The 26,859-nt window shown below is 42.0% G+C and overlaps 1 protein-coding gene across 1 annotated transcript in view; it reads left to right on the top strand.

The window, feature by feature from the left end:
- Positions 1 to 26,859, top strand: part of AFF1 (ALF transcription elongation factor 1) — a 182,140-nt gene that overhangs the window by 143,321 nt on the left and 11,960 nt on the right. Inside the window, exons 11-19 of the mRNA XM_058193874.1 lie at positions 425 to 462; positions 5,881 to 6,040; positions 11,688 to 12,617; positions 17,016 to 17,113; positions 19,214 to 19,472; positions 20,622 to 20,713; positions 20,980 to 21,043; positions 22,525 to 22,661; positions 25,289 to 25,360. Of these exons, the coding sequence (XP_058049857.1) occupies positions 425 to 462; positions 5,881 to 6,040; positions 11,688 to 12,617; positions 17,016 to 17,113; positions 19,214 to 19,472; positions 20,622 to 20,713; positions 20,980 to 21,043; positions 22,525 to 22,661; positions 25,289 to 25,360 (1,850 nt within the window). The remainder of the gene's footprint in view (positions 1 to 424; positions 463 to 5,880; positions 6,041 to 11,687; positions 12,618 to 17,015; positions 17,114 to 19,213; positions 19,473 to 20,621; positions 20,714 to 20,979; positions 21,044 to 22,524; positions 22,662 to 25,288; positions 25,361 to 26,859) is intronic.

Genomic DNA, 26,859 nt, shown 5'->3' on the forward strand with positions numbered 1-26,859 from the left:
TTGGCCCTACTCCCGAGTTGTCCTTTTTGCTTGAGCTGCTCTTGCCTTCCAGCAGCTCTTCTCATGCGTGCATTAGGAACAGGCTCCTTCTGTTCCTCTGCCTCACTACTATCAGTCTCTGGAGGCTCTGGAATCCGCACCTCACTTCCCAATGGCCCTGGCCTCACCTCAGCCTCATCACTGTCCAACTCCGTAGGCTGATGACAGACCGCACCACAACTATGAATCAGTCTTTCCCCAACCTTGTGTTCAACTCACAGAATTCCTGGCCTTTGTGCTGTTCTAATATAGTGCATCTGTAGGGCACATGGTTGGGGTAGATTAATCTTTCTAATACATAGGCTGCATTTACATTTTTCTGTGGTCCATTTTCTGTATAGACCGGTTAAACTAAACTTTCTCTTTTTCATTTCCCTTTTTTCAGGTTTCTGATAAACCGTCTTCCTCATCAACACCTCCAAGGTACAATTCCTTTATGAAGAATAAGAGGGAATTGTGGGGAGGGGAGGCTTGATGTAAACGCTCACTATGTGAAACTAGAAATTTCTGTAAAAGTTTTCAGAGAGTAGGAAAAGTTAAAAGAAACTAGTTAAACTTTTCCCAGATATTTGTAAGGCCTATTTTGAAACCAACAGACGTTATTAAAACTCGGAAAAATACTGAGTGTTGCTTGATCTCAGGACTGATAATAAGAAGGAGCAAAACAGTTATGTCCTTAATAACTCACTGCACACCCAGTTTGCAGAGGGGATAGTAAATATGATATGAAGTTCCTGTTATGTATGCTAATATCAGCTTCATGGAGGAAAATTAAGTAGTTTGAAACAGTGCATATTCAGAAATGTGCTCATTATTTTCAGAGCAGTCTGAATATTGCTAAGTAATCTAATCTTGCCTTGCTGTAAAATACAGTGTGGTTTAAAAATCAGGACCTTTTCTCAGCTAATTGTTCTTCTCCCTGCCTCTTCCAGCATACTAGCCATTTCTTTTCTTGTTGGTTTTCTTGTTGATTCCAATTGCATATTATTTTTTGGCATATTTCCCAATGAACTGTTTAAGCAACTGCTAATGTTTTTCTCCATGATGCCTGAACTCTCAACAATAATAATTACCTTATTCCTGAAGCTGTTGTATTCTTCAACTGGAATGAAAATTTGTCTTTAAGCAATGCAAAATCCGCCAGTGTGTGCAAAAATGGGTGGGTGGGGGGAAATCTGTTCATTTTTTTAAATTTTACATTAGAAAAGTACATGCACGCTGATTGCCCCCCCAAAAGAAACACACTCAACCAAATCTCAGAATAAAAGGAGATTACGGTTTAAATATGGAGTGCGGAGGAAGAAAAACTTAAAGCAGTTTGGTGTGTGGGAAGTTCAGTAACAAGCCATTAATTATATTGAAGTCAACCGATAGGTTTGAGTTGAGTGCAAGGCATGTTTCAGCATGTAAACCTTAAGATAGGAGCATTTTCAGCTAATTTGATATTCTGTTAGGCATTGCTTCACTTGTGCTAGTCAAATGCTTGCTATTGTTGGAAAAATGATCATATGTTGTGTTTTGGACTGGTGTATGTGTGTGTAAAAATAATGAGTTCATGCCAAGGTTTCTGATCATGTGTAATGTGATAATAAAGTTCTGGTCCAAAAGGTTTCACTGAAGGGTCTAGGACAGAGGTGTCAAACTCACGGCCTGCGGGCCAGATGTGTCACATGCTGGCCACACCCACACCTAGTTTAGCGAAGGGGGAAAAAGTCACAATACATCACGTGATGATGCTGGTTTGACACCTCTGGTCTAGGACAACTCACCACAGTCAGCTTCCATGGGACAAGAATTACAGTAATATCAACGAAACGGTGGAATAGTATCATTAAAAAGGATGTGAAAGGAGGGACAAAATGAAATGCGAATGATAAAAAATTAAAATGATTTTAAACCATTAAACAGAATTGTTGAATTGTCCCATGGCAAGTTGGCTGGTGGGGAATTGGCCAATGGCAAGTTGTCCCATTCCGTTCACTGAAGCCTGTCCCTGATGTAATCTAGGGTTTGATCCAGGGAGCCACAGGTAGTCCTCGACTACACTTGGAACCAGAGTTTCCATCGCTAGGGAAGGCTGTTTTTAAATAAGTTTCACCGATATTACTACCTTTTTTCTGCCAAACTTGTTAAGCAAATCACTGCCGTTGCTAAGTGAACCACATGGTTGTTAAGCAAGCCCGGCTTCCTCCATTGATTTTGCTCATCAGAACTAGCAGAGAAGTTGCAACCATCATAAATACATACCAGTTGCAAAAAAAACAACAACACAAAAACCTGAATTTTGATCATGTGACCAGAGGAGATACTGTGATAGTCAGAAGTGCGCAGATTGGTCATAAGTCACCTTTGTAATGCTGCTGTAACTTCGAATGGTCACTAAACGAAAGGTTGTTGGTCAGGAACTACCTCTAATACAAATACCACAGGTGTGAATCAGCCCAAAACAATAGTTTACCTCCTCAAATTGGCCTTGTTTCTAGAAATAGTAATTAAAAAATGGTAAAGATTTCCCTGTCAGTCGTGTCTGACTTTGGGGCACGGTGCTCGTCTGTTTTTTAGCCAAGGGAGCCAGTGTTGTCCAAACAAAATTTCTATGGTCGTGCAGCCAGCATGGCTATACGCTAGGGGTGAAATGCTCCTGGTTCGGACCGGATCGCCCGATGCGGTAGCGATGGTGGTGGGTGGTTCGGAGAACAGGTAGCAAAAATCCCTGCCCCATCCCCGCCCATGCCCAGCTGAGCCGCACAATCATCAGAGTTGTTGTTTTTTTAACTTTTAAAAGCATTGTTTTCTTTGGCTGAAAAAGATGCTTTTAAAAGTAAAAAAAAAAGCCTCCGATGATCACGCGGCTCAGCTGGGATCGTCAGAACCCTTTAAAAGTATTTTTTCTACAACCTCTTCGGCCAAAGAGGTTGTAGAAAAAATGCTTTTAAAAGTAAATGACAAAAAAAAAGTTGGTCACGCACATCCAGTCACATTATCCCCCCCCACCAAGCCACACCCACAGAACTAGTAGTAACAAATTTTACATTTCACCCCTGCTATACGCCAAAGGCCCATGGAATGCTGCTAACTTCCCACCGAAGTGGTACCTATTAATCTAATTGGTGGTGTCTAAAAACATATAAAGAATGCTTGCTGGAATTGGGTATGTCATTTAATGAAAAGAAGGATCAGGGGTGACACGATAGCAGTGTTCCAATATCTCAGGGGCTGCCACAAAGAAGACGGACTCCCTTCTATTGTCCAAAGCACCAGAAGGCAGGACAAGAAGCGATGGATGGAAACTAGTCAAGGAGAGAATCAACCCCAGACCTAAGGGGAAATTTCCTGATAGTGAGAACAATTAATCAATGGAACTGAAATTGTAGATCGGTTGTCAAATACAAGGCCCGTTGGCCAGATCCAGCCTGCGATGTGGTCAGATCTAGCCCATGGGGCTGTCCTGGCAAATGTAAGGGGCTGGCCCACATCACTTCGGCCCAGTCTACCCAGTGCGAAGAGGAAACATGCCAGCAGTTTGGAGAGTGGCGTCAAGCTGGCCACGCCCACCCAGTCAGCCAGCCCAAAGTGAGTGGCATCAAGCTGGCCACGCCCACCCAGTTGGCCACGTCCGCCCGGCCCCCAGAAGTCAACCACAGCCCTGATGCGGCCCTCAATAAAATTGAGTTTGACCCCCCCTGTTGTAGATGCTCCAACACTGGAAGTTTTTAAGAAGAGATTGGGCAACTATTTGTCTGAAATGGTACAGGATTTCGTGCCTGAGCAGGGGGTTGGATTAGAAGACCTCCAAGGTCCCTTCCAGAATAACAGGGTAGAGTTATTCTGTTAATCTACTTGCATTTGCATGCTTTCAAACTGCTAGGTGGGTTGAAGCTGGGGCAAAGCCTCCAGTGGACAAGCTCAGCGTCTTTAACCACTGAGCCATCGCGCCCCCTATGTAATTATTTAGCATTAAGGTACCGTACTTATTATTAAAGTACTCATTCCCATTATTTTAAATGCATATTGACTGGATAAAGAAAGAATTAGAAATTAAATGTTGCGCTTTTACTCCCACCAAGCACTGACAGTATATTAAGTTGCCAGCACCGTAGCCTGCTGACGGACCGCAACATAGAGCAAGTAACATGTGCTCACAAACACACATCCTCTGTTAAATGTGTACTGCAATGAATGAGGCCCTATTGATCCGCTCAGTGACTGCATTTCCATTAGCTCTTATTCAAATACTGCAGGAAGAAGAGAGGCTTTAGGTCAGCAAAGCTGGCTGGGGAATTATGGGAGTTGAAGTCCGCCAGGCTTAAAGTTGCCAAGGTTGGAGATCCCTGCTTTAGGTCAGCGGTAGAACGCATTCTTTGTAGGATGATGTATGTTTCTATGCCTGGCACTTCAAATATTTCTTTGGATAGCGACAGAGGCTGGATTGCTCTCACAAGAATGCAAACCACGCAAACTTTCTGGACAATAAATTTCCTGCAAGATGTGGATCTCATTTTGAATAAAATATGTCCAAGATTGAATTTTTAAAGCAAATCAAATTGATTTCTCATGTATACACGGACTGAAGAATTTTTCTTTTGGAATAATACAGAATGGGGAAAAAAGGATGAAAATAGAAGGTTGCAGACAGATATATAACACTTTTCTTCAGGAAAATACAAAAAGTCCTGACAGCAGAAAGGCTGCTCTACCCACAGAAATGGAAGATTACCTCAAGCCCCACAATGGAAGAAATGGCTAGCAGAGATAGCTAAATTGACTGCTGTGATCAAAGAAAAAAAAATACAAATACTTTTATTTCTACTTGGAAATTGCTTCTAGACTGTGCTTGAGGTGGGGAAAAAAATTGAAACTTTGATTTTGGGTTTTACCGATTCAGATAAATTTGTTGTTATAGAAATGGCTAGTTGAAACTATTATGTAAAAAAAAAAAAGTTGAGGTTTGATGTTAATGCCTTATTCTACTGCACCAAAAGGAGTCAGAAGTCAGTGTCTTTTCTTTCTTTTCCCTCTTTTCTTTCCCTCACTTTTCTTTTCCCTCCTCCCCCCATTTTTTACTTTTGTATTTTCTTTGTATGCTACGTTATAAACTAATAAAAATTTTTAAACATGGGAAGAAAAATACAGGTAATCCTCCACTTACAATAATTCACTTAGTAACGTTGGAAGTGAAAACGGAACTGAAAAAGTGATTTATGACCATTTTTAACATTGTGTTAATGTGTTAACATTGCAGCATCCCTATAGTCACATGATCAAAAGTCAGACACTTTGCAACGGACTCATATTTATGACGGTTGCAATGTCCTGGGGTCATGAGATCCCCTTTACCGACCATTCTGCCAATGGGGAAGCCAGATTCATTTAACAGCTGTGTTACTAACTTAACCACTGCAGTAATTCACTTAACAACCGTGGCAAGAAAGTTTGTTAAATGGAGGAAAGTTGACTTAACAACTGTCTCACTTAGCAACAGAAGTTTTGGCCTCAATTTTTGTTATAAGCATGTTTCAGCAATTAGATTTAAAAGCATTCAAGCTTTCTTACGTTGCCAGCAGTTACATCACTCAAACAGCCTAACTCTGGAAATCTCCCTCTTTGTTGTTGCGTGTACTTTATTTTTAGCAATGTCCTTCTCGGTCTCTAAAATCTAACTAAAGATCTTCCTTCATTCTTGGGGTCTTGACATTGATTGGTGAACAGTGGTGTCGTGTTTGCAAGTTGTGCTGATTGAACTGTTTCGCCTCACAGGGCTGCCGCGTCAAACGGAAGAGGAGAATTGAGAAAGATGATCCGCACCCATTTCTAATTTTATCCCCTGGTTTTGGTTTGCAGTGCCCCACAATCGCAGCCTGAGAGTGTGGCATTGGCTCATTCCAGCAGTGCAGAATCCGAAAGCACAACTGACTCGGACAGTTCCTCCGATTCTGAATCTGAAAGCAGCTCTAGTGACAGCGAAGAAACTGATCCGCCAACAAGAGTCTCGACACCTGAGGTAAAGCGTCCATTTTCTAAACGTCTTCTTTGTATAGTCTGGATCAGTATTTCTCAACCGTGGCAACTTTAAGTCTGGAGGACTTCAACTCCCAGAATTCCCCAACCAGCCATACTGGCTGAGGAATTCTGGGAGTTGAAGTCCACACATCTTAAAAGTTGTCATGGTTGAGAAAGTCGGGGTAGACCAGTGTTTTCTCTACCTTACTATCTTCAAGACATGTGGACTTCAACTCCCAGAATTCCCCAGCTGGCCATGTTGGCTGAGGAATTCTGGAAGTTGAAGTCCGCACTTCTTAAATTATCAATGTTGAGAAACTGGGTCTAGATCAGAGGTGGTATTCAGCAGGTTCTGACTAGTTCTGGAGAACCGGTAGCAGAAATTTTGAGTAGTTCGGAGAACCGGTAAATACCGCCTCTGACTGGCCCCTCTCCTACACCAGTGGTGGGTTACTACCAGTTTGCCCCAGTTCGGGCGAACCGGTAGCAGCGGAAGGAGACTCCGCCCACCCACCCAGATGTTATCAAATACGCTTTGCGCATGCGCAGAAATGGCATGTGCGCAAGCGAACTGGTAGCAAAGATAGGTAAAATCCACCACTGGTCCACACATCTTAAAGCTGCCATGGTTGAGAAACACTGGTCTAGACAGTGATTTCCTTTTTAATGTTTTTCTCCTTCTTTGTACAAGAATATGTTGGAAAACTATTCTTACCATGTTTGCTATCCATCTCCCTATTTTCTACATTACCTCTGTTAAGCAAGCAAGATCAGCACATATTACTGTGGCTTCCACATGGATCCGTCAGGGCTTTCAACTATAGAAGTTACGTAGAAGGATAGAGAGTTAATAATTTTTCCTTTTCCTGATCTCCTCCCCCCCAAAAAAAATGCTTCACTACAACTCCTGGCTCTTGGCCATGCCGATCAGGAATTATAGAGTTTGCAATCTCAACAGAACACAAGGCCAGTCATTTTGTGAAAATGTAATTAATGGGGAACTGCTAGTTCCTCAAAAAGAGCTAAATATAGGGTCAGGATATTAATCAGTTATTCTGGTGCCTTTTTCATTTGTTGAATAAAATAAGGGAACTGAACATTTGTTGAATAAAATAAGGGAACTGGCCAACTGAACAGTCTGTAAACTTTTCCCACAGATAAATAGAAAAAGTAGACAGTTGTACACAGGAGTTATTAATTCCGAAATATTGCTAACTGGTCTCATTGGACAAGCACATACTTTTATATACATGTAATGCACAGTCGTATATCTGCATATCCTGTAGTTGCATTCCTCTTTGGTAAGCTATGATTTGTAAATTCCTTGAGCTCCTCCCTGAGGGAAATAGATAGTCTAGAACGGGGCAGTGATGGGTTTCAATTTTTTTTTACTACCGGTTGGTGGGTGTGGCATAGCTTGATGGGCATGCCTTGGTGGGCGTGGCAGGGGAAGGATACTGTAAAATCTCCATTCCCTCCCAATCAGCTGGACTCGGGAGGCAGAGAATAGATGAGGGTGGGGCCAGTCAGAATTTTTACTACCAGTTCTCCAAACTACTCAAAATTTCTGCTACCGGTTCTCCAGAACTGGTCAGAACCTGCTGAAACCCACCTCTGGAATGAGGGTGTCAAACTCAATTTCATTGAGGGCCGCATCAGGATTGTGTTTGACTGTGGGGGAGAGGCAAGGCCAGGATGGCTGTGGCCAGCTCAACATCACTCATGTTGGGGGCACCTGTGGTGGCCCGAGTGCTCTGCCAGCGAAAACGTGCTCCCGAGCTCCGTTTTCGACTATGACGGCTTCCTGCAACCCTCTTCCAGTGAAAATGGAGCTCTCTTGAGTTCCATTTTCATGGCAGAGGAACCATGGGCTTGTCCGTCACTGTTTTCAGGGTAACTAAGGACCTCCTGGGCCACATCCGGCCCCCGGGCCTTGAGTTTGACACTCCTGGTCTAGAAACATGAAATATAAATAAATAAATAAAGCATTCACAGTAGATGTTATTCAGGCGTCTGGAGCCATTTTTAAAGAAAACTTGTATAATGATAAGCACTGACAAAATTGCAGTGTGTCTGAACCGTTGTCCATTAATTATATCCTGTGTGAGGCCATCGGTCACGTGGTAGCATTCTTAAGTCATTCTCTGAATATAACTGTAATGTTCGCCAGGTTTTGGGTATTCACAGAAGATCACTTGAACTTGGATCAAAGTTGAATCCATGCTGGATACGTGGGTTACTCAGCACCCCAACTCTGTTTCTAAATTTGAACTCGGGCCTTTTCATCCTCCCTGTTTTGGTAGCTTATGTGTACATATAGCAGAGAGGACGATGTTTAAAAATAACCCTTTGAGAAAAGTTTTAAAAGTTAGTTAAGAATTTGCATGGAACATTGAGTCCTGTAAGCAAAGTCCTTTCTCCTCCTGTTATTATTATTCTTTCCCCCCTTGGACTTGGGTGGGCTCCATATAATTTTACTTGGCTTGGTTTCTTCATTTTTGGAGACTTCCAGTGACCTACTTGGGAAATCAAAATAGGAAAAAGCACCAGCTTCATAATTAAAAGCAGGCCTATGTTGAAACGACTTCAGGAACAAAAAAGAAAAGTTGACTTCATCTTCTGTTGCCGTGTTAGAATAGCGACATGTTGAAGGAATTTTGGATCGATGCAAAATTTTTTGGTAAAGAACACTTTTTTTCTATGGACAGGTAACATATTTTTTACCAAGGCAGCAATTCTATATCTGAATTACCCTACTTTGGCAGAAAATGAATGATATCATTCTTTACACGTAGAACACTAGCTTGTTGGGAGCCAATACTCTAATGTACAATTCTTTTATTGGGATTTGTCTATGCTTTGTGTCTTTTTTATATTGTATTTTATTTTTATGGGTTCTGTTTTTAATTGTAAACTGTCCAAAATCATGTACTAGAGATGGACGATGATAAAAATTAAGGTTATTAATTTAACTAAATAAGTGTTTAAAGTCTTGATAACATGCAAAAGGAAAGGAAAGGAGATGGAGATGGGAGGGAGGAAAACAAAATTGAATTCTTAGTTCTGTTTGACAGTGAATGAGACCAGATTCTTTCTCCTATTCTCAAGAGATCTTCATCTATCTGATGGCTTTCAGTATTCTGTTAATGGGAGACGCCAGAAATATGCCTCCCTTCAAAATCTGCAAGCCCAAAGAATCAAACATTTACTTAAATGTACAATGTAATCTTCGACCTACAACAGTTCATTTAGTGACTGTTCAGAGTTACAATGACACTGAAAAAAGTGACTTACGACTGTTTTTCACGTCTACGACCATTGCCATATCCGCATAGCCACGTGATCCAAATTCAGGTGTTTGGTAACTGACTCATATTTATGACAGTTGCAGTGTCCCAGGGTCACATGATCCCCTTTGGTGACCTTCCTACAAGCAAAGTTAATGGAGGAAGCCCAGTTAACTTTACAACTATATTATTAACTTGACAATTGCAGTGGTTCTCTTTAACAACTGTTGCATGAAAGGATGTAAAATGGGGCAAAATTCACTGAACAAATGTTTCACTTGGCAGCAAAAATCTGGGGCTCCGTTATGGTCATAAGTCGAGGACCACCTGCACTTAGTGAGCTTTTATTTTCAGTTTTAAATCTTTTAAGTCTAATTGCCTTTTTTGGAAAAAAAAGCACCTTTGAGACATTAGAGCAGCCAGCATGTTCTTGCCCAACAGCCACCCCTGTAAATTTTTATTGTGTTTGTGTGTGTGTGTGTGTTTTCTTCACAACCCGTGTCTGGATCCAGCGCTTTCAAACTCGGCATTTCTTCCATTTGGCTTCTCTTGGCATGCCAAATTCAGTCCTGATCTGTTCTGCTTTGGGAAAATTATCCTGCTGATAAGACAGGATTGAAAAGAATAAATAACAATTCCTGCAGAATTCTTTTCAACCTCTTTGCCAGCCGTGGCCATAGGAAGTGTCTTGCATTTTTTCCTATGTACTGAAACAATAGTGTGTGTGCGCGTCTGGTGTTTCTGCTTTCCTGACCAGAAAGGCGGATGGGGCTTAGAACTGAGATGCGTTGAGGAAGATATTCTGGAATGTTTTTCTCCGCAGTGAATTTGGCTCATTTTCAAATTCTGTCTTTCTTTTGCCAGTTTCCCCCCCTACTCCTGAATTCCATTCTGTTCAGTGTTTGGAAAGCTATCCCACTGACAGACAACCCATTTTACATAATGTGTTTCCTACATCTCGTTGGACAGGAAAAAAGAATGGCCACCATGGGTTTTTCCATCCCTTTTTAGCATCTTCCCTACACAGAGGGAACCATTCAAAATTGGATGGCTAGGTAGAAAGATATAGGCCTCCTTGGAAACCTTACACAGTCATTATCACATAAGTACAGCCAGGGGTGGGTGTCAAAAAATTTAGCAAGGGGTTCTCTGCCCAGTTGTTGGGTGGGCATGGCCTAGTCAACCTCCTGCACCATGGCAGGAGTGGTCATTTTTGCCCTCCCTGGGCTCTGGAGGCTTTCTTTGAGCCTCTGGGAGGGCAAAAACGGCCTCCCCAGGCTCTGGAGGCCAAAAAGAAGCTGGCCTTCCCGAATTTCAGGTAGGCCCGTTTTTTATCCTCCCCATCTCCGTGCACGCCCTGCACTTACCTGCATCCAAAATGGGGGGACTCCTGGGTTGGAAGGGGCCAGCCAGGATTGGAAATTGGGGGTTTTCTGAACTGCATAGAACCTTAGCTAGAGGTTCTCCCGAACTCCTGCAAATCCCTAGCAGCCCACTCCTGAGTACACCATAGCTCAGCCTTCTCCAAAATCTTTTCCTTATCTTTTCAACCCGACAGTGAGAATTTGGAAAGTGCCCAGTTGAGGAAACTGCTAAACTGAACTCCAGTGAAAACTTGAAGGGTATTTCCGCAATATATGCTATTGTTTAGCCTTTAATGATAATAGGTATGTGGTTTGCACATAACAGAACCGTCCTGGCAGGGATGTTTTGATGATATTTCTATGAGCCATCCAGGGTCATGTTGGAAGGTGTTTCTTGCCTTAGGAGACAACAAGGGAAGATAAACATTTGAGGAAGCAAGATATCTTTGGATGGCACACATTCTGTTTTTTGTAAAGTGCACTTTTTTCTCTTGACATGTAATGTAATTTTTGCCAAGGTAGCAAAAATTGTTGTTGCTTTTTTCCCATATTTGTTTACTTGGGAATACAATCAATATACTTAGATTAGATTAGATTAGATTAGATTAGATTAGATTAGATTAGATTAGATTAGATTAGATTAGATCAGATTAACAGAGTTGGAAGGGATCTTGTAAGTCATTTAGTCCAATCCCCACCCAAGCAGGAGACCCTACACCATTTCTGACAAATGGCAGTCCAATCTCTTTTTGAAAGCTTCCAGGGATGAAGCTCCTACAATTTTCGAAGGCAACTTCTGTTCCATGGGTTGACTGTTTTCACCATCAGAAAATTTCTCATTTCTAGGTTTGAATAGTCATGGTCTATTGTGATTCATTAATCTCTTAGTTTGAACTAGAGTGCAGAAAATGGTTAATTTAAAGCAGGATTCCATGCAACTTTTGATGACCTCTTGGGCATGCGTTCATATTTTTTTCCCCCCTTTTCTTTTCCATAGCCTGATCCACAAACATCCAACAGATGTTGGCAACTGAACAACTGGCTGATCAAAGTAAATCAGCCAGTATCTCCCACCGAGAGTTTCCTGGAAGATGACCATAGTAGAAGCAGCGTTCAGGAGAGCAAAGGACAAGGAAAAACTGTCGGCTCTGGCAGTGGCAATGGAGGCAAAAGGGAATGTCAGATGACAGATGGTCACTCCAAAACCGGCAGCAGAGTGCCTCGGTCAAGTCAAGATGTACATCTGCCTACCAAACGCAGTTACCAAAAGTCTCCTGTGGTCTCAGAGGACGCTCTTCACCAGACGGTGGGCAGTAAGCAACCCAGGAAATCCAGCAAAACAACCGTACAGGAGGAACCAAAGAGAGGCCTAACAGTTGAAAGTGAGCCACCTAGACTGTACGGGGCCAAAGACCAGTCTTCCAAAGACAAGCCTAAGGTGAAAACGAAAGGGAGGCCGAAATCTGATGATAAAAAGGAATTGAAATCAACTGCTCCGGAAACCACTGAGAAGAAAAAACACAAAACCCTTAAATTGTTATTTGCTCACGATGATGCAAAAGTAGAGGTGGTGGGAAGCGCCCTGGAACAGTTGCCCCTCAGTCCTCTCAGTGAAAGCCCGAGGGTGGTTGCTACCAGTAGAACAAACGGCTCCAAGGTATCTGTTACTGTCAAGGAGGAACTTCAAAGGGACAAATATATTTTGCCTATCAGGGATAAGAAGTTGCTGTCGCCCTTGAGGGATTGCCCCGTCCCGCCAGGACTTGTGGTTAAAATTGAGCTTGCTCTCCTCTCGCGGATCCCTCAGCCACCCGAGAAAGGGCTCTTCCCTAAAAAACACGAACTTAAAGATAGCCATGGTATGATAAAGCAGGGTATCGACAAAAGAAGCACAGATGCGCCAAGCAAAACTCTCAAAAGGAGAAAGGTAAGACACTTTGGTAGAGGATGGATGGCTCTAGGATTGACAAGGTAAAGCTAATAATCTATGAATTTATACTCTTAGGGATTGCAACTCTGGTCTTTTTGGCATTGCGTGGATTATTAAAACCAGAGAAAAATAAAATTAAACCAACAACTTCAACAGGAAGAAAACTCTAATCAACACTGGGGCTTTACTGGCTATGAAACTTTGGGCTTATGATAAATACTATATTTTTCGGAGTATAAGGCACACTACCCCCCCCCCCCACAAAAGGGGGTGAAAATTTGGATGCGTCTTATATACAAAATGTAGCCCCGCCCACCCACTGGCCCCCACCGTTTGGCCTCTGCCTCCCAGCAGTTTACCTCCTTGCAGCAAGAAGACACGGGCCGGTTTAGCTCACACTGGTAAAGCCTGTTATTAAGAACACAGTAGCCTGCAATTACTGCAGGTTCGAGCCCGGCCCAAGGTTGACTCAGCCTTCCATCCTTTATAAGGTAGGTAAAATGAGGACCCAGATTGTTGGGGGGGCAATAAGTTGACTTTGTAAAAATATACAAATAGAATGAGACTATTGCCTTATACACTGTAAGCCGCCCTGAGTCTTCGGAGAAGGGCGGGGTATAAATGTAAACAAAACAAAAAACAGCCCATTTCAGCTTCAGCACAGCCTAATTAGTACAAGTTGATTGTTGGTTGGATGGGCCTCCCGACCCTCAGCTGTTTCAGGCTGCAGGGATTGTCATTTCCTATTGCTGCGCTGGCCTCTGCTGCTTGCTGCAAGGAGTTAAATTGCTGGGAGGCAGAATTTTTTTTTTCTTGTGCTAATCAAGCTATGCTGAAAACGAAAATGAAAGTAAAGCAGGCTGTTTCCTGGGCCGAGGCAAAACTGCTGGGAAGCAGCGGCAGATTTCTTTTTCTTGTTTTCCTCACCAAAAAAGGTAAGTGCGTCTTAGAGTCCAGAGCATCTTATACTCTGAAAAATACAGTAGATAATTTAGTGTGGATTTAGGTAAATTCAGAGAGATTCCATTCTTCCTTCCATTGAGAAAATGGCCTATTTTAATCCTTGTTTATGATGGTGGTGTGTGAAGTTCTGAGTGACTCCCCTCACAAGATTCTCTGCAGATTAAGTACAGGCCGTCCTCAATTTACAACAGTTCATTTAGTGACTGCTCAAAGTTGCAACACAACTGAAAAAAAGTAATTTATGACTGTTTTTCACACTTGGGACAATTGCAGCATCCTTATGGTCACATGATAAACTGTTGCCACAGTTTATCGCAACAGATTACGTAGTTTAACTATGTACAGTTGATGAAGAACTATTAACTTCCCACTGTTTGGTTTCAGGGCACATAAATGCAAGTCCTAGTTTACATACCCTTTAACTTGTCGGAGGACTCCGATAAAATCTTTAAATTTCAATTCAAGAAAGCCATTAGAGCAAAATGAAACTTTGAAAACAAATAAGCCAAGTCTTGCAATCCCAATCACTGAAAGGATTTCTAGATCAATTAACTTATTTTAGAATAAGTCCTTCTAAGTGGAAGATGCAGGAGTTGGGATAATAATCAGGCAGCAAAAGAGGCAACTTTCAAGGATCCTTGGCTCTGTACCAGAGCTGGTATTCAGCTGGTTCAGACCGGTTCGGGTGAACCGGTAGCGGAGATCACAGGTGGGCCTGGCTACCTGCCCCGGCTCTATGCTGTCCTATTTAGGCATGTTTTCGAGGCCGGGCGCATGCGCGGAAGGTGGTCAAAAAAGCAAAGCACACGTGCGGAAGGCTGGGCGCATGTGCGGATGGCACGTGGGCTGCAAACCAATGGTAAAACCCACCTCTGCTCTGCACACAAGTCATTGGGTGCTAGTATTTAGGAAGTGAGACTCTGATAAAGATCCCACAGAAGCTCTGTTTTAGGATCCAATTATCTGTATCACTAAAATGCAAAAAATGTTTGCTCAAAGGTTCCTTATTTTTTTCTAGAAACTAAAAATGGAAATTAGGTTTTGGCAATATTGAGAATGTTATTGGCATGGAGGCTGTCCAAACAATTTACTTAGGTCATGATATGACCTTGAACACTTGATTGATACAGTCCTTGCTTAATAGTAGATTTCTTAATAGATGTTCAGCGTTACCTATATTTTATTTCATGAGCCATGGTGGCGCAGTGATTAGAGTGCAGTACTGCAGGCTACTTCTGCTGCCTGCAATTTGGCAGTTCAAATCTCACCAGGCTCAAGGTTGACTCTGTCTTCCTGAGGTGGGTAAAATGAGGACCCAGATGGTTGAGGGCAATATCCTGATTCTGTAAACCACTTAGAGAGGGCTGTAAACTGAACACTGAACTGGTATATAAAATCTAAGTGCTATTGCTATTTGTGTATGCTACTCATTACAGATATTTTTGTTTATTTTATTTGAATTTACTTGCTCATCTCTGAGCTAGGTATGCTCAAAAATCATTATTCACTACAGAAAGTGTTTGCACTGAAGTTAATATCACTCCCTTTCTCCTACTGACATTTGATTCCCATTAACCTGACTTGATTAAATTGATTTGATTCCTGTTAAATTGAGGAACCACAGCTGTTTGCCTCTCTGGCAAGTGCCGTTAAGGAGTGAGCCAATGGCCTTTCTACAATCTGGTTCCCTCCGGGTGTATTGATAGAACAGCTTCCAGAATTTGAAACTAGCAAGGTACATAGTCAGAGATTGGTATCATTTCCAGGAGCTAAGACTTTAGATATCTTCAGTACTCTTTAGAACAGGGGTCTCCAACCTTGGTCACTTTAAGACTTGTGGACTTCAACTCCCAGAATTCCTCAGCCAGGAAAGCTGGCTGAGGAACTCTGGGAGTTGAAGTCCACAAGTCTTAAAGTGGCCAAGGTTGGAGACCCCTGCTTTAGAAGCCAAGTAACAGTTCCCATCTACATATAATTGAAACTCCCTAGAAACTTTATTCCTGAAATATATATAAAACGGATATAAAAAGATTTCTTGAAACATTACCACCACCACCCAAAAAAAAAAAAAATCTAGTTTGCTCTCTTTGATTTTGGTAATAGTAGGGACTCTTCTTTTTCCTCAGTCATTTTTAACAATTTGTGAAGGTTTTGTTGTTTTTTAAAGCCAGTTTTGTGTTAAAAGGCTGGCTTAGAAACCAGGAGACTTTAAGTTCTAGTCCCACCCTTAGGCATGAAAACTGGCTCAAAGGATTGTGGGGAAAATCCAAAGCAGGGGTATTTGCTGCCTTGAGTTATTTAATAAAAGCCTGGGATAAAAAAAATTCTAATAATAATAAAAGAATAACAATTCTATAATCTTGCCTGCTGGATGATAAACTTTGCTGACTTAGTAAGCACTATCAAAGATAGGATTTCAAATCTCATGTGAAAGGGCTCGTTTTATTTCTATGTCTCAGTGATCTGTAAAGTGTATAATTTTAACAAGCGCCATATTTTTCAGCAAAAAGCCAATCATGCTGGCCATATACCAACGATTCAGTCTCTCACTCAGGGAAACTTCCATTAGACCTTTTGGACTGTAATACAGTAGTTTAGTTATAAAGCCTGTGAAAAAAAGCTTGTGGTACAACAGTCCTATCAGGCAGCCATCCAATCTCCCTTATTTAATTTTATTTATGTATTTTAATTATTATTTTACACCTTAATTATTTTATAAGTAATTTAAGGCTGTGAAAGTCCTTAATATCCCTCGCTCTTCCTATTTTCCCCACGGTAACAAACCTGTGAGATGGATTGGGCTAGGAGAGAGTGACTGGCCCAACGTCACCAATATGGCTTTCATACCTAAGGAAGGATTAGAACTCACAGTCTCCTGGTTTCTACCCTGGTGTCCTAACCACTAGACTAAACTGCCTTCCAAGTTATCTTCCAAGAGAAAGCATTTTTCTTGCCTTCTAAATCAGGAGTCTCCAACCTTGGCAACTTTAAGACTTGTGGACTTCAACTCCCAGAGTTCCTCAGCCAGCTTGGCTGAGGAACTCTGGGAGTTGAAGTCCACAAGTCTTAAAGTTGCCAAGGTTGGAGACCCCTGTTCTAAATAATTAGTCCCCTTTAGGCTGTTTCAAATTTCTCTTCCCCCTTAACATTTTGGTTACTGCAATTCTTGTTATCCCACCCTCTGACGATTGGCAACTTGAATGAATTAGATTTACTCTTAAAGAGGAGGGGAGTAGCAAGGATGGGGTAACAGCTGAGCTTAGTCTTGCTTGTCATGGTAGAGTTGTTTGTTGCTTCTGAAGTGGCTACAGGTGTGCAGCTCTCCATGTTGCACAGGTGTGCAGCTTTCCAAGTTGCACAGGTGTGCAGTCAGAAAGGGTGGCTCCTTCTGAAGTATTTAAGGGCTGTATTTGTCCTTTTTCCCCCTCTCAGCAGGACGATGCACTGAGAAATGATCAGAAGAAGGTCAAGCTGGAGAGAGAAACCAAATCTTCCTCATGTTTAGGCCATAAAGATTCCAGTAAAACTAAGTGAGTACAAAGCTGTTATGTAGAAAACTAAGCTAGTAAAATCTAGGCTAGTAAATAGAACACTCTGGTCCCTTCTTCTGCATTGAACTTTGGTGATTTTTTTTCAAATTTATGTTTTGGCTACTAGTCATCCAATAAGAACCAAAATTATTATGGTTCTCTCTTAAGTGAAAAATCTTAACTTCTATACAATTAAAAGTGAAATTCTGTCCTAATACCATATTTAAACTTTTAACCTCTTAATTGGGCATCAGCAAACAGTTACTCTGTTATTACTAAACATTTGTTCAAACTGTTCTTTCCTTTGGACTTCTTCTGAAGCACGTAGTAAATTTTGGGAGAAATCGCATACAAGATACTTGTCTTTTCAACTACATAAAATTGATAATCCCTAGATAAATCTCCTACGCGCAATTCAGGCTGGGTCTGTTTGTGTGTGGAAGCAAATGTTCCTGATCCTGTTTGTAATACAAAGTGCAAATATACATTATAATATGTATGTGTAGTAAATGCATACATGTATGTATTATTTCCATGCCTGTCCCATCACAAGCTCCTTGCACATTGCTCACCTAGGTCAGTGTTTTTCAACCATTTTAAGAGGGTGGACTTCGATTCCTGGCATTTCCCAGTCAGCAGTGGGATATAGCTGTTTAGGACAAGGTATCCCATCTATTCCTGCTCCAATCCTCAATATCAGATGAACTGATCAACGGCATTTGAGCCGCAGTGGTTAGAGTGCATTACTGCAGGCTACTTCTGCTGACTGCCAGCTGCCTGTAATTTGGCAGTTCAAATCTCACCAGGCTCCAGTTTGACTCAGCCTTCCAATCCTTCCGAGGTGGGTAAAATGAGGACCCAGATTGTTGGGGGCAATAGGCTGACTCTGTAAACCGCTTAGAGAGGACTGTAAAGCGGTATATAAATCTAAGTGCTATTGCTATTTGGAATAGCTTTTGGTGATAAGTAATCCTTTCAAATGACAAACTAGACTTAAAAGGGTGAGTTTGGCTAGCTTTTTATCCTACCTATATCTTGCAACATGAGGAATGACTGAAGACAACTTGCTTAAGTTTGTTACTGAAGTGTGCAAAACAAAATAGAATCCATGTTAAATGTGAGAGCTCTAATAGCGAGTCGATCTTCTGCATCAAGGCTAGGGAGATCTTTGGAGTGGAGACACTTATATTCAAATTATCTCAATGTGCCTCAGCTCAATTTTAGCTCCCTAGGAGGTAAGGCAAAGTTTGTGTGCATATGTGTGCTGTGTGTAGAGGGTTCTTATATTGTCTTGAGGTTTTTTTTTAATGGAGGTAAAATATAAATGTCTTAAAAATAGTCTGGGTTTCATTGCAAATATTCTGGTGTCCATTGAAAATATAATTTAGAGTTGATACTTCGCGCAAGATTTTTTTAATCAATGCACTTGCACACAATATTTTATTGTATGACAGTATTCTAATATCCATGCACACATATACATGTTAATTGCATGTATTTTCGCTTGTGAAGACCAGCAATATTCTTTTTAAAAAATGTGAATGCAGTTAAATAGCAATTTCTGATGAGCGTAGAAAACCTGATAATGAAGTGTTTTGAAAAAGAATTGGTGTCCTTTAATTGGAACTGAAAATTACTAGTGGTTAATCCCAAATGTAAACTAGTACATTTATCGCACATCTATTTTATGTTTTTTATGTAAAAGTGATGATCTGAATTTCAAAGTAAAAAAATTATAAATAGTTGGAAAGCTCTTTGAATCCGACAGCTAGGAACCCATCCTTACTGCACCTAAATTCAAACTTTTTAAGAAACCCATAGTTCGTCGATATACTTGGCTTCGGTTCAGACCCAAGATGCGCCTTTGTACACATTTTTACTATTGCTCATGAATATTATCAGCGTGTTAATGAATCTGCCAAAAGTACCTGACTTTTTCCTCCCTTTGTTGCTCAAGATGAAAACGTTGATTAGTTATCTGCATGTTTCAGTATCTTTTATCCAGTGAACTCGGGTGCTATGCGCTTAATTTTTATTCCATGCTACAGTTTTAAAGTAATATTCCTTCAAACACACCCTGGCCTGGTATTCCTTTCCTAGGATGTCAAAGCTCTCAGCAACAGAGCCGCAAAGAAGAGAGATGCCACTGCCGATGCCTCCACCACTGTCTCCCATGCAGCCTGCTCAGAAGCCACCTAAGACAGCTCAAAAGAGGCCAAAGAGTGAAAATGATGCCTGCTATCAAGCTCCCTGTCCCACTGTTGGCACTGCCAAGAGCAAAGAAAGCCACAAAGAACCTTTATCCTCCAAGCACAGGAAACTGGAGGGGAAACCTTTGGAAAACTCCAAAAGTGACAAAGTAGGTTGTAAACCATTTCTGTTGTGGGACACATAAATTTTGGAATTTGGGTTGTCGAGAAGAGCACTCAAAATGTGCTTCCCCCACCCTTCTTTTCTTTCAAAAGGCAACTGGACTTTGTTTTTCCTTGAAGGCATTTCACTTCCGATACAAGAAGCTTCTTCAGTTCTGACCGTCAGAACCTGAAGAAGCTTCTTGGATGAGAAGTGAAATGTCTTCAAGGAAAAACAAAGTCCAGTTGCCTTTTGAAAGGAAAAAAAAAAGCACCTTGGGGACCACTATGACCTAGACGACTTAAGAATCTACTTTAGAATAGAATAACAGAGTTGGAAGGGACCTTGGAGGTCTTCTAGTCCAACCCCCTGCCTAGGCAGGAAACCCTACACCACTTCAGACAAATGGTTATCCAACATCTTCTTAAAAACTTCCAGGGTTGGGGCGTTCACAACTTCGGGAGGCAAGTTGTTCCACTGATTAATTGTTCTCACTGTCAGGAAATTTCTCCTTAGTTCTAAGTTAGATTTCTCTTTAATGAACTTCCATCCATTACTGTGACAGCCCCTCAAGTACTGGAAGACTGCTATCATACCACACATCCCGGGGTGGGCTTCAAAAAATTCAGCAACAGATTCTTTGCCTGGTTGCTGGGTGGGTGTGATCATGGTGGGTATGGGCTAGCTGGCCTCCTGCACAATGGTGGGGAGGCTGTTTTCACTTTCCCAAAGCTCCGGAGGCTTCCCTTGAGCTTCTGGGAGGGCGAAAACTGCCTCGTCTGGAAGCCGGAATCGGGCCCTTTTTCAGACTTCCGGAAGGCCGATTTTTCCCCCCCTCCCCAAGCCTTCGCGTGAGCCCTGCACTTACCTCACATTCAAAACGGGCCGCGTGGGGAGGGGAGGAATAGAGTGGGCAGGACCAGCCAGGAGTGGGATTTGGCGGGTTTACCAAACCGGCCATAACATTAGCTGTGGGTCTGCCCAAACCCGGCCGAACCAATAGCAGCCCACCCCTGCACACATTACATGCGTCATGTATTACAATTAGTAATGCTCGGAGAAATAGAAATGCATTCTCACTGAAGACTGCAAATGTTCTGTTGGGAACTATTTCTGAGTTACAAGTATTTCACAGTCTTCCTCTCCATCTTTCCAGGGCTCTGCAGATGACGCCCCGAATCCCTTCCCAGTGCCTTCTTTGCCAAACGGTACCTCCAAGCCAATGAAGCCTCAAAGCAAGCCCCACCGGTAAGAATATTTTCTTTTTCCTTCCGCCTATGATACGTTGTCTTTTGAGATCTCAATTTCTGTTGTAAGCTATTTGACCAGCCTGGGTTTTCACCTGGGTTTTTCATTTTCCTGCTGGGTTGCTTTCATAAACTCACTGAGAATGAACGACTTACGAAATGTTTAGAGATCTTTTTGGCTTGTTTATTCAAAACTGTGGAATGAAACGTGTCTGTGATACATTTTGGCTATTCTGGAAAACCCCTTTTCTCTCTGGTTTATTTCAGACAACATCCAGTAGAATTTCACTTAAAGGAAGCCAAAAGATTGAAGCACAAAGCTGATGCAATGGTAGGTTTGCCTGCAGAAAAGTTGCACGTGTGAATAGGCTCAGCTCCAAATAGTACAGTTAACTTGAGGGATTGCTAGATATAGCAAACCCATGTTGAGGAATAACCATGGATCAGCCTCAAAGAGCTCTCTTGTCATGATTTGAAAATTGAGATTAAATATCTCTGGCCATCCGTCTTTTCTGTGATCGAGAACAAGTTGAAAGCTTTGCAAAGTAGTTCAAATTGGAAATGTCTCCACCTCAGAACACCCACTCCAAAATCAAAACCGTGGCAGTTTCCACAACTTGGAAGCTGTCTTCTGACATTGGAAGAGTCTGTTGAAAGACAGAGGAGGCAGGTTGCCAAGGGACTGACTTGTGTTCACATATAAAGATAAACCACTTTCTTTGTTGCTTAAAAGTTTTTGGGTGACGAGACACCCTAGTCCTATTGCATAACGCCATATAGCTAAGTTAAATCCGGAAGGTGCTTTTTCTAAAGGCAACTGGATTTTCTTGTTTTTTTTTTCTTTGAAAAACTTTCTTCAGTTCAGTTCAAAACTTCTTGGATGAGAAACGAAAAGTTTTTCAAAAAAACAAAAGTCCAATTGCTTTTTGGAAAAGCATCTTTGGGACAATCATGACCAGGAGCCATGAGAATCAGAATCAGAGAATCTCAGAAAACTTTATCCAAGTTAAGAAGAGGAAACATACTTCCTCCAGTGTGATAGTTTGAGTTCACTGAGACACAAAGAACAACATCATCATATCCACATGGACTGGTAAACAAACAAATGCTTCACAATATACGTAAACTGTCAGTCTGCTTTATAAATCCACTTTGGGGATTTCATTTCACCCAGAAAAGCTGATAAGAATTGTATAAGTGAATTCAAAATATGCTACAATTCCCTAAAATAGTGCATTTCATTCTTAGCGAGTCGTCTGTTTCACTTAATTATTCTATTTTTCTAATACGAGAGAAATTTATCTTTAAATTTGAGATTGAAGTTCAGCTCTTAAGTGGCTAGATTCATAATACAGTTTTTCCTAGCTTTTTTTTTTTTTTTACTTAATACATTGTTTGAGATCACTCGCTTTAGGTAATTTAGTTTTAAAGCCACCAAGGCCCGCTATAACATTTGAATCGGGTGAAATCTACTTACTTTCCCTACCGGTTTGGAAGTGTGTGTGGGTGTCACATGCATGGTTGTGCAGAGGGTAAAAAACAGGTTAGTTTAATCGGGCGGATGGGCAGAGCCTCACGCTGCCACCGCTACTAGTTCTGTGAACCACCTGCCGCCATCGCTATTGGTTTGTCCAAACCGGTAGCATTTCACCCCTGATTTGAATTGAATCCCTTTTGTCTGGTGCTCTTCCAATGCCTTCGAGTGCAACTCTGGAATGGCCTGTCTACAGAACTGTGGAAGCATGTCAGGAAAACAAAGTGCCTCACCTGCCTGGCTTGTTGGTTAATCCGTGCTAACTTTGTTTCCAATAGACAGACAAAGTTGGAAAGGCCTTCAAATACTTGGATGCTGCCCTGTCCTTTATTGAGTGTGGCATTGCAATGGAATCAGACACCCTCTCACCAAAGCCAGCCTATACCATGTTTGCAGAAACCATAGACCTCATTAAGTAAGTAGACAACTGTTTCTGATTCTACCTGCTGGCTTCAGGTTCTTCCTCTGATATTCAGAAGTTTCCACACTGTTCTTCCCTGTAGCTTTTTTTTTTTTGTTCCCTGCCTATCCTGTGAATCCTGTTACCAGGCCTTCCCTGTTTTTACTCCTATCTAGATCCAAAAGCATTCCCCTTCTACATACTGTTTTTGTCTTCCTCTTATTTTCAGGGCCTTCTAGTCTAGTGTTGTGTCTTACGATTTATGATGAATGTATTTTCATGATGACTATGATCATGATTTATCACTTGTTGCTTGTATGTACACTGAGAGCTTATGCCCCGGAGACAAATTCCTTAGTTGTCCAATCATACTTGGCCAATAAAGAATTCTATTCTATTCTATTCTATTCTATTCTATTCTATTCTATTCTATTCTATTCTATTCTATTCTATTCTATTCTATTCTACTATTACCCTTATTCGTACCCTTACCTTTCTATTCCCCTTTCTCTTTCTCTTTCTCTTTCCTCTTCCCCATTCCATTCCATTCAAACTAAGGAAAGTAGTATATAGCAAGTGCTCTGAGCCCACTTCAGATAAGATTCAGGTATAGCGCTTCTAGTTCAGGAGGTCTACAAAAGGCAGCAGACAAACCTACTGAGGTCAAAAACCTCTTAGTGAAACTAAGGAATCAATTCATGTATTTACAAATAGTTGGAAGCCAATACAATCACTTACAGCAGCCTAAATATTATTATTATATAATTATTATTAGCTAACGTATTAAAAAAAGTGAGAAACCTCTCTCTCTCCCTCTCCCTCCTTCCCTCATATTTTAACTCTTGTTAAGTTCCCCTTTTTATCTTTCCTTTCGTTAACATATATAAAACACACACACACTAGTGTAACTTTGCTATATTCCTTTTGCTTTGTTTTGTTTAAATAATGAGGGAAATTATCAGCAATTATTGTTTAGTTGTTGGACAAAACCTCCATAAAAACAGTTCAATATTCATTTCTTCATTTATGTTTTTGCCTCCAAAGTAGCTGCACGTTGATTTATTTTATTTTTTTACATTTTTTGAAGAATCTGATAGCACAGTGAATCCTCAGATCCAATCATATTACTCCACAATTCTGCATAATCCCAAAAAAGAGCAAGATAAAGTAATTTCTATTAATTTGAACTGGAGGATGCATGTTTACGTTTTCTTATCAGTCCCAACCGCAACAGCTGCTTTTGAGGCCCTGTTATCAAAATAATGGCTTCATTCCAGCATTTGCATTGCAGACTCTTGAGCACTGAGAATCCTCCTACATATAATTACTTTCTCATTTTGCTCAGCATCAAAAGCTTCCACTTAGATACCTGGTTCATGGAAGTTACCTTCAACTGATTTTTTTAAAAATTAAACTTATCAAAGTATAAAATAGGAATAAAACTGAAAATAGTGGAAAGAAAAAGGCATAGAGTAAAGAGGGGGAAAAGAAAGAAAAACATTGAGTCTTCTTTGGGCAGTAGAATAACTTAATTACAAAGCAGCCTCAACTTTTTATTTTTTACATGCTTAACATGTACTAGCCATTACCATAACAGCAAGTTCCTCTAATCAGCAAAACCCAAAATCAATGTTTTATTTTATTTTATTTTCTCCCCTCAAGCACAAAATCTGGAAACGGTTCCCAAGTAAAAACGAAGATCGTTTCTTTTCTTTGCGTAAATCAATTAATTTAGCTACCTCTGCTATTTCCATCTGTTTTTCCAGCCATTCATCCATTGTGGGAATTCCATTTTTGTGCATAAAGCAGTGTCTCTCACCCTGGCCCATTATAAGATGAGTAGACTTCCATGTTGGCTGGGGAATTCTGGGAGTTGAAGTCCACCCATCTTAAAATGGCCCAGGGTGAGAGACACTGGCATAAAGCATTCTTGCTCCTGTCAAGTAATATAACTGTAAGGTTCCAGACTCTTTCTCTCCCCCCCCCCAGGTTCTTCTCTGATATATTAATAAGTTGGGCATTCTGCTGAGACAGCATTTGTGTAAAAAAACAAACCAACCAAAATCCTTCTGGACTTCCTTCTCCCAATATCATTGATCACCTTTGTCAGGAAGTTAAGAGATTTCTTCTTGGCTACTTCCTCCACCAGAGAGCAGGACATACTTGCTACCTTGAAGACTTTTTTTTTTTTTTTTTGGGTGCATGGAGACACCTAAGTTCACCTCCTGACCGACAGACAATAGCTGTTACATATTTCAAGGTTCAACCTTCAGGGTGCCTGATGAGACTCATAAATGAGAAATTCTCAGCGGTTCAACTAACTTGTTCTGCCTTTTTATTTTACGTCTTATCTGCTTATTTATTTCTCCATTAACTTCTGTATGTTTGAGTTTGGCCAGAACGAGGGATGGGATTTCAAGGAGAGGATATTCAAAATTAAATGAAATTAGGTAAACCAAACTTAGGAAGGAGATCCTGGAAAATTTTTTGCTGTTGGAATCTTTGGGGATTTTTTCCCCATTATTTGCCCAATTTTGTAAAACTATGGTAACTTTCTGTTTCACTGCTAGTTCAGAGCATCCCAATATTTTGGTTTTATATGCTGATGGAACTAAAATAAAATGTGATTTGTTTTCTCATAGATTCATAATGACATTAAAATCCTTTGCGGACTCTTCAACAACCACACAAGAAAAAATCTTCATTGTGTTTTGGTGAGTGGCTCTGCGTTCTGTTTCCAAGCATTCCATGTTAAAAAAAAAATCATATTAAAAATGCCTAGCTTTCTACTTTGCTTTGATGCAATATGTGAAGATTCTTCATCAATGGGGAACAAGGTTCTAAAGCAGGGGTTTAAAACTCAAGGCTCATGGGCTGGATCCAGCCCACAGGGTGCTTAGATCTGGCCCGGGGGGGCACCCTGGAAACAACAAAGGACCAGCCCGTGGTGCCTCTGCTAGCGAAACGGAGCTTGGGGAGGCTGCGCGCAGCCCACCTGGGTTCTCTTTTCACTGGCAGAGCGCTGTAGGTGCCTCAACAAGTGATGTTGAGCTGGCCATGCCCCCAGCCATACTCCTGGCCACCCCCCCCCACCCTCCCCCAAGGTCAAACGCAACCCTGATGCGACCCTCCATCAAATCGGAAGGGGGGGATCGTATCGTCCTGGGGGGGCGCGCGCTCGATGTTTGCAGGCGATCGCGCGCCCCGATCCCCCTTCCTTCTCCCGTTTCCCGGATGGTCAAGACCCTCAGAGCCTGGGCCTTCGGCTTATGCTGTGCAACGCCCAGTCCGTGGTCAATAAGGCCCCCCTAATACACGATCTTATTCAGGGGGGTGCCGCAGACCTTATAGGTGTTACGGAAACCTGGTTGGGCACTGAAGGGGGCGTGCCCCTTGTGGAAATGTGCCCACCGGGTTTCCGGGCACTTCATCAGCCGAGGGCTCAGGGTAGGGGTGGGCGAGTGGCGGTTGTTATTAGGGAGAGCCTAGAGCCGAGGGAGACCACTGTACCTCAGATTGCCGGGTGTGAATCCCTCTTTGTGAGGTGGGGTCATAGGTGTCAGATGGGCTTGTTTGTCGTGTACCTGGCTCCTTGCTACGTGACAGCTGCCCTGCCCGAGCTCCTGGAGGTGTTGGCTGGGGTGGCGGTGGAGACCCCCAGACTTATTGTCATGGGGGATTTCAACTTGCCATCTTCCGGCACATCATCGACAGCAGCTCGGGAGTTCATGGCTTCCATGACGGCCTTGGACCTGACTCAAGTAGTTGATGGCCCTACTCTCACTGGGGTGGCAGTGGAGACCCCAGACTTATTGTCATGGGGGATTTCAACTTGCCATCTTCCGGCACATCATCGACAGCAGCTCGGGAGTTCATGGCTTCCATGACGGCCTTGGACCTGACTCAAGTAGTTGATGGCCCTACTCATACTGGGGGTGGCACGCTGGACTTGATTTTTATCTCTGGTCAGTGGTTGAAGGATCTGGACTTGAGGGATGTAGTCACGGAACCTTTGTCATGGTCAGATCACTCTCTCCTTCGTCTAGACTTTCTGACCGCTACTCACCGCCGCAGGGAGACGGAACCAATACGTTGGTTCCGTCCCAGGCGCCTGATGGACCCGGAGAGGTTCCAGACGGAGCTTGGGCCATTTCCTGAGGGTCTGGCTCACGGCACGGCTGAGGAACTAGTCGCGGCCTGGGAACGGGCCGCG

Source organism: Ahaetulla prasina, chromosome 8, assembly GCF_028640845.1.
Source record: "Ahaetulla prasina isolate Xishuangbanna chromosome 8, ASM2864084v1, whole genome shotgun sequence".
NCBI lineage: Eukaryota > Metazoa > Chordata > Lepidosauria > Squamata > Colubridae > Ahaetulla > Ahaetulla prasina.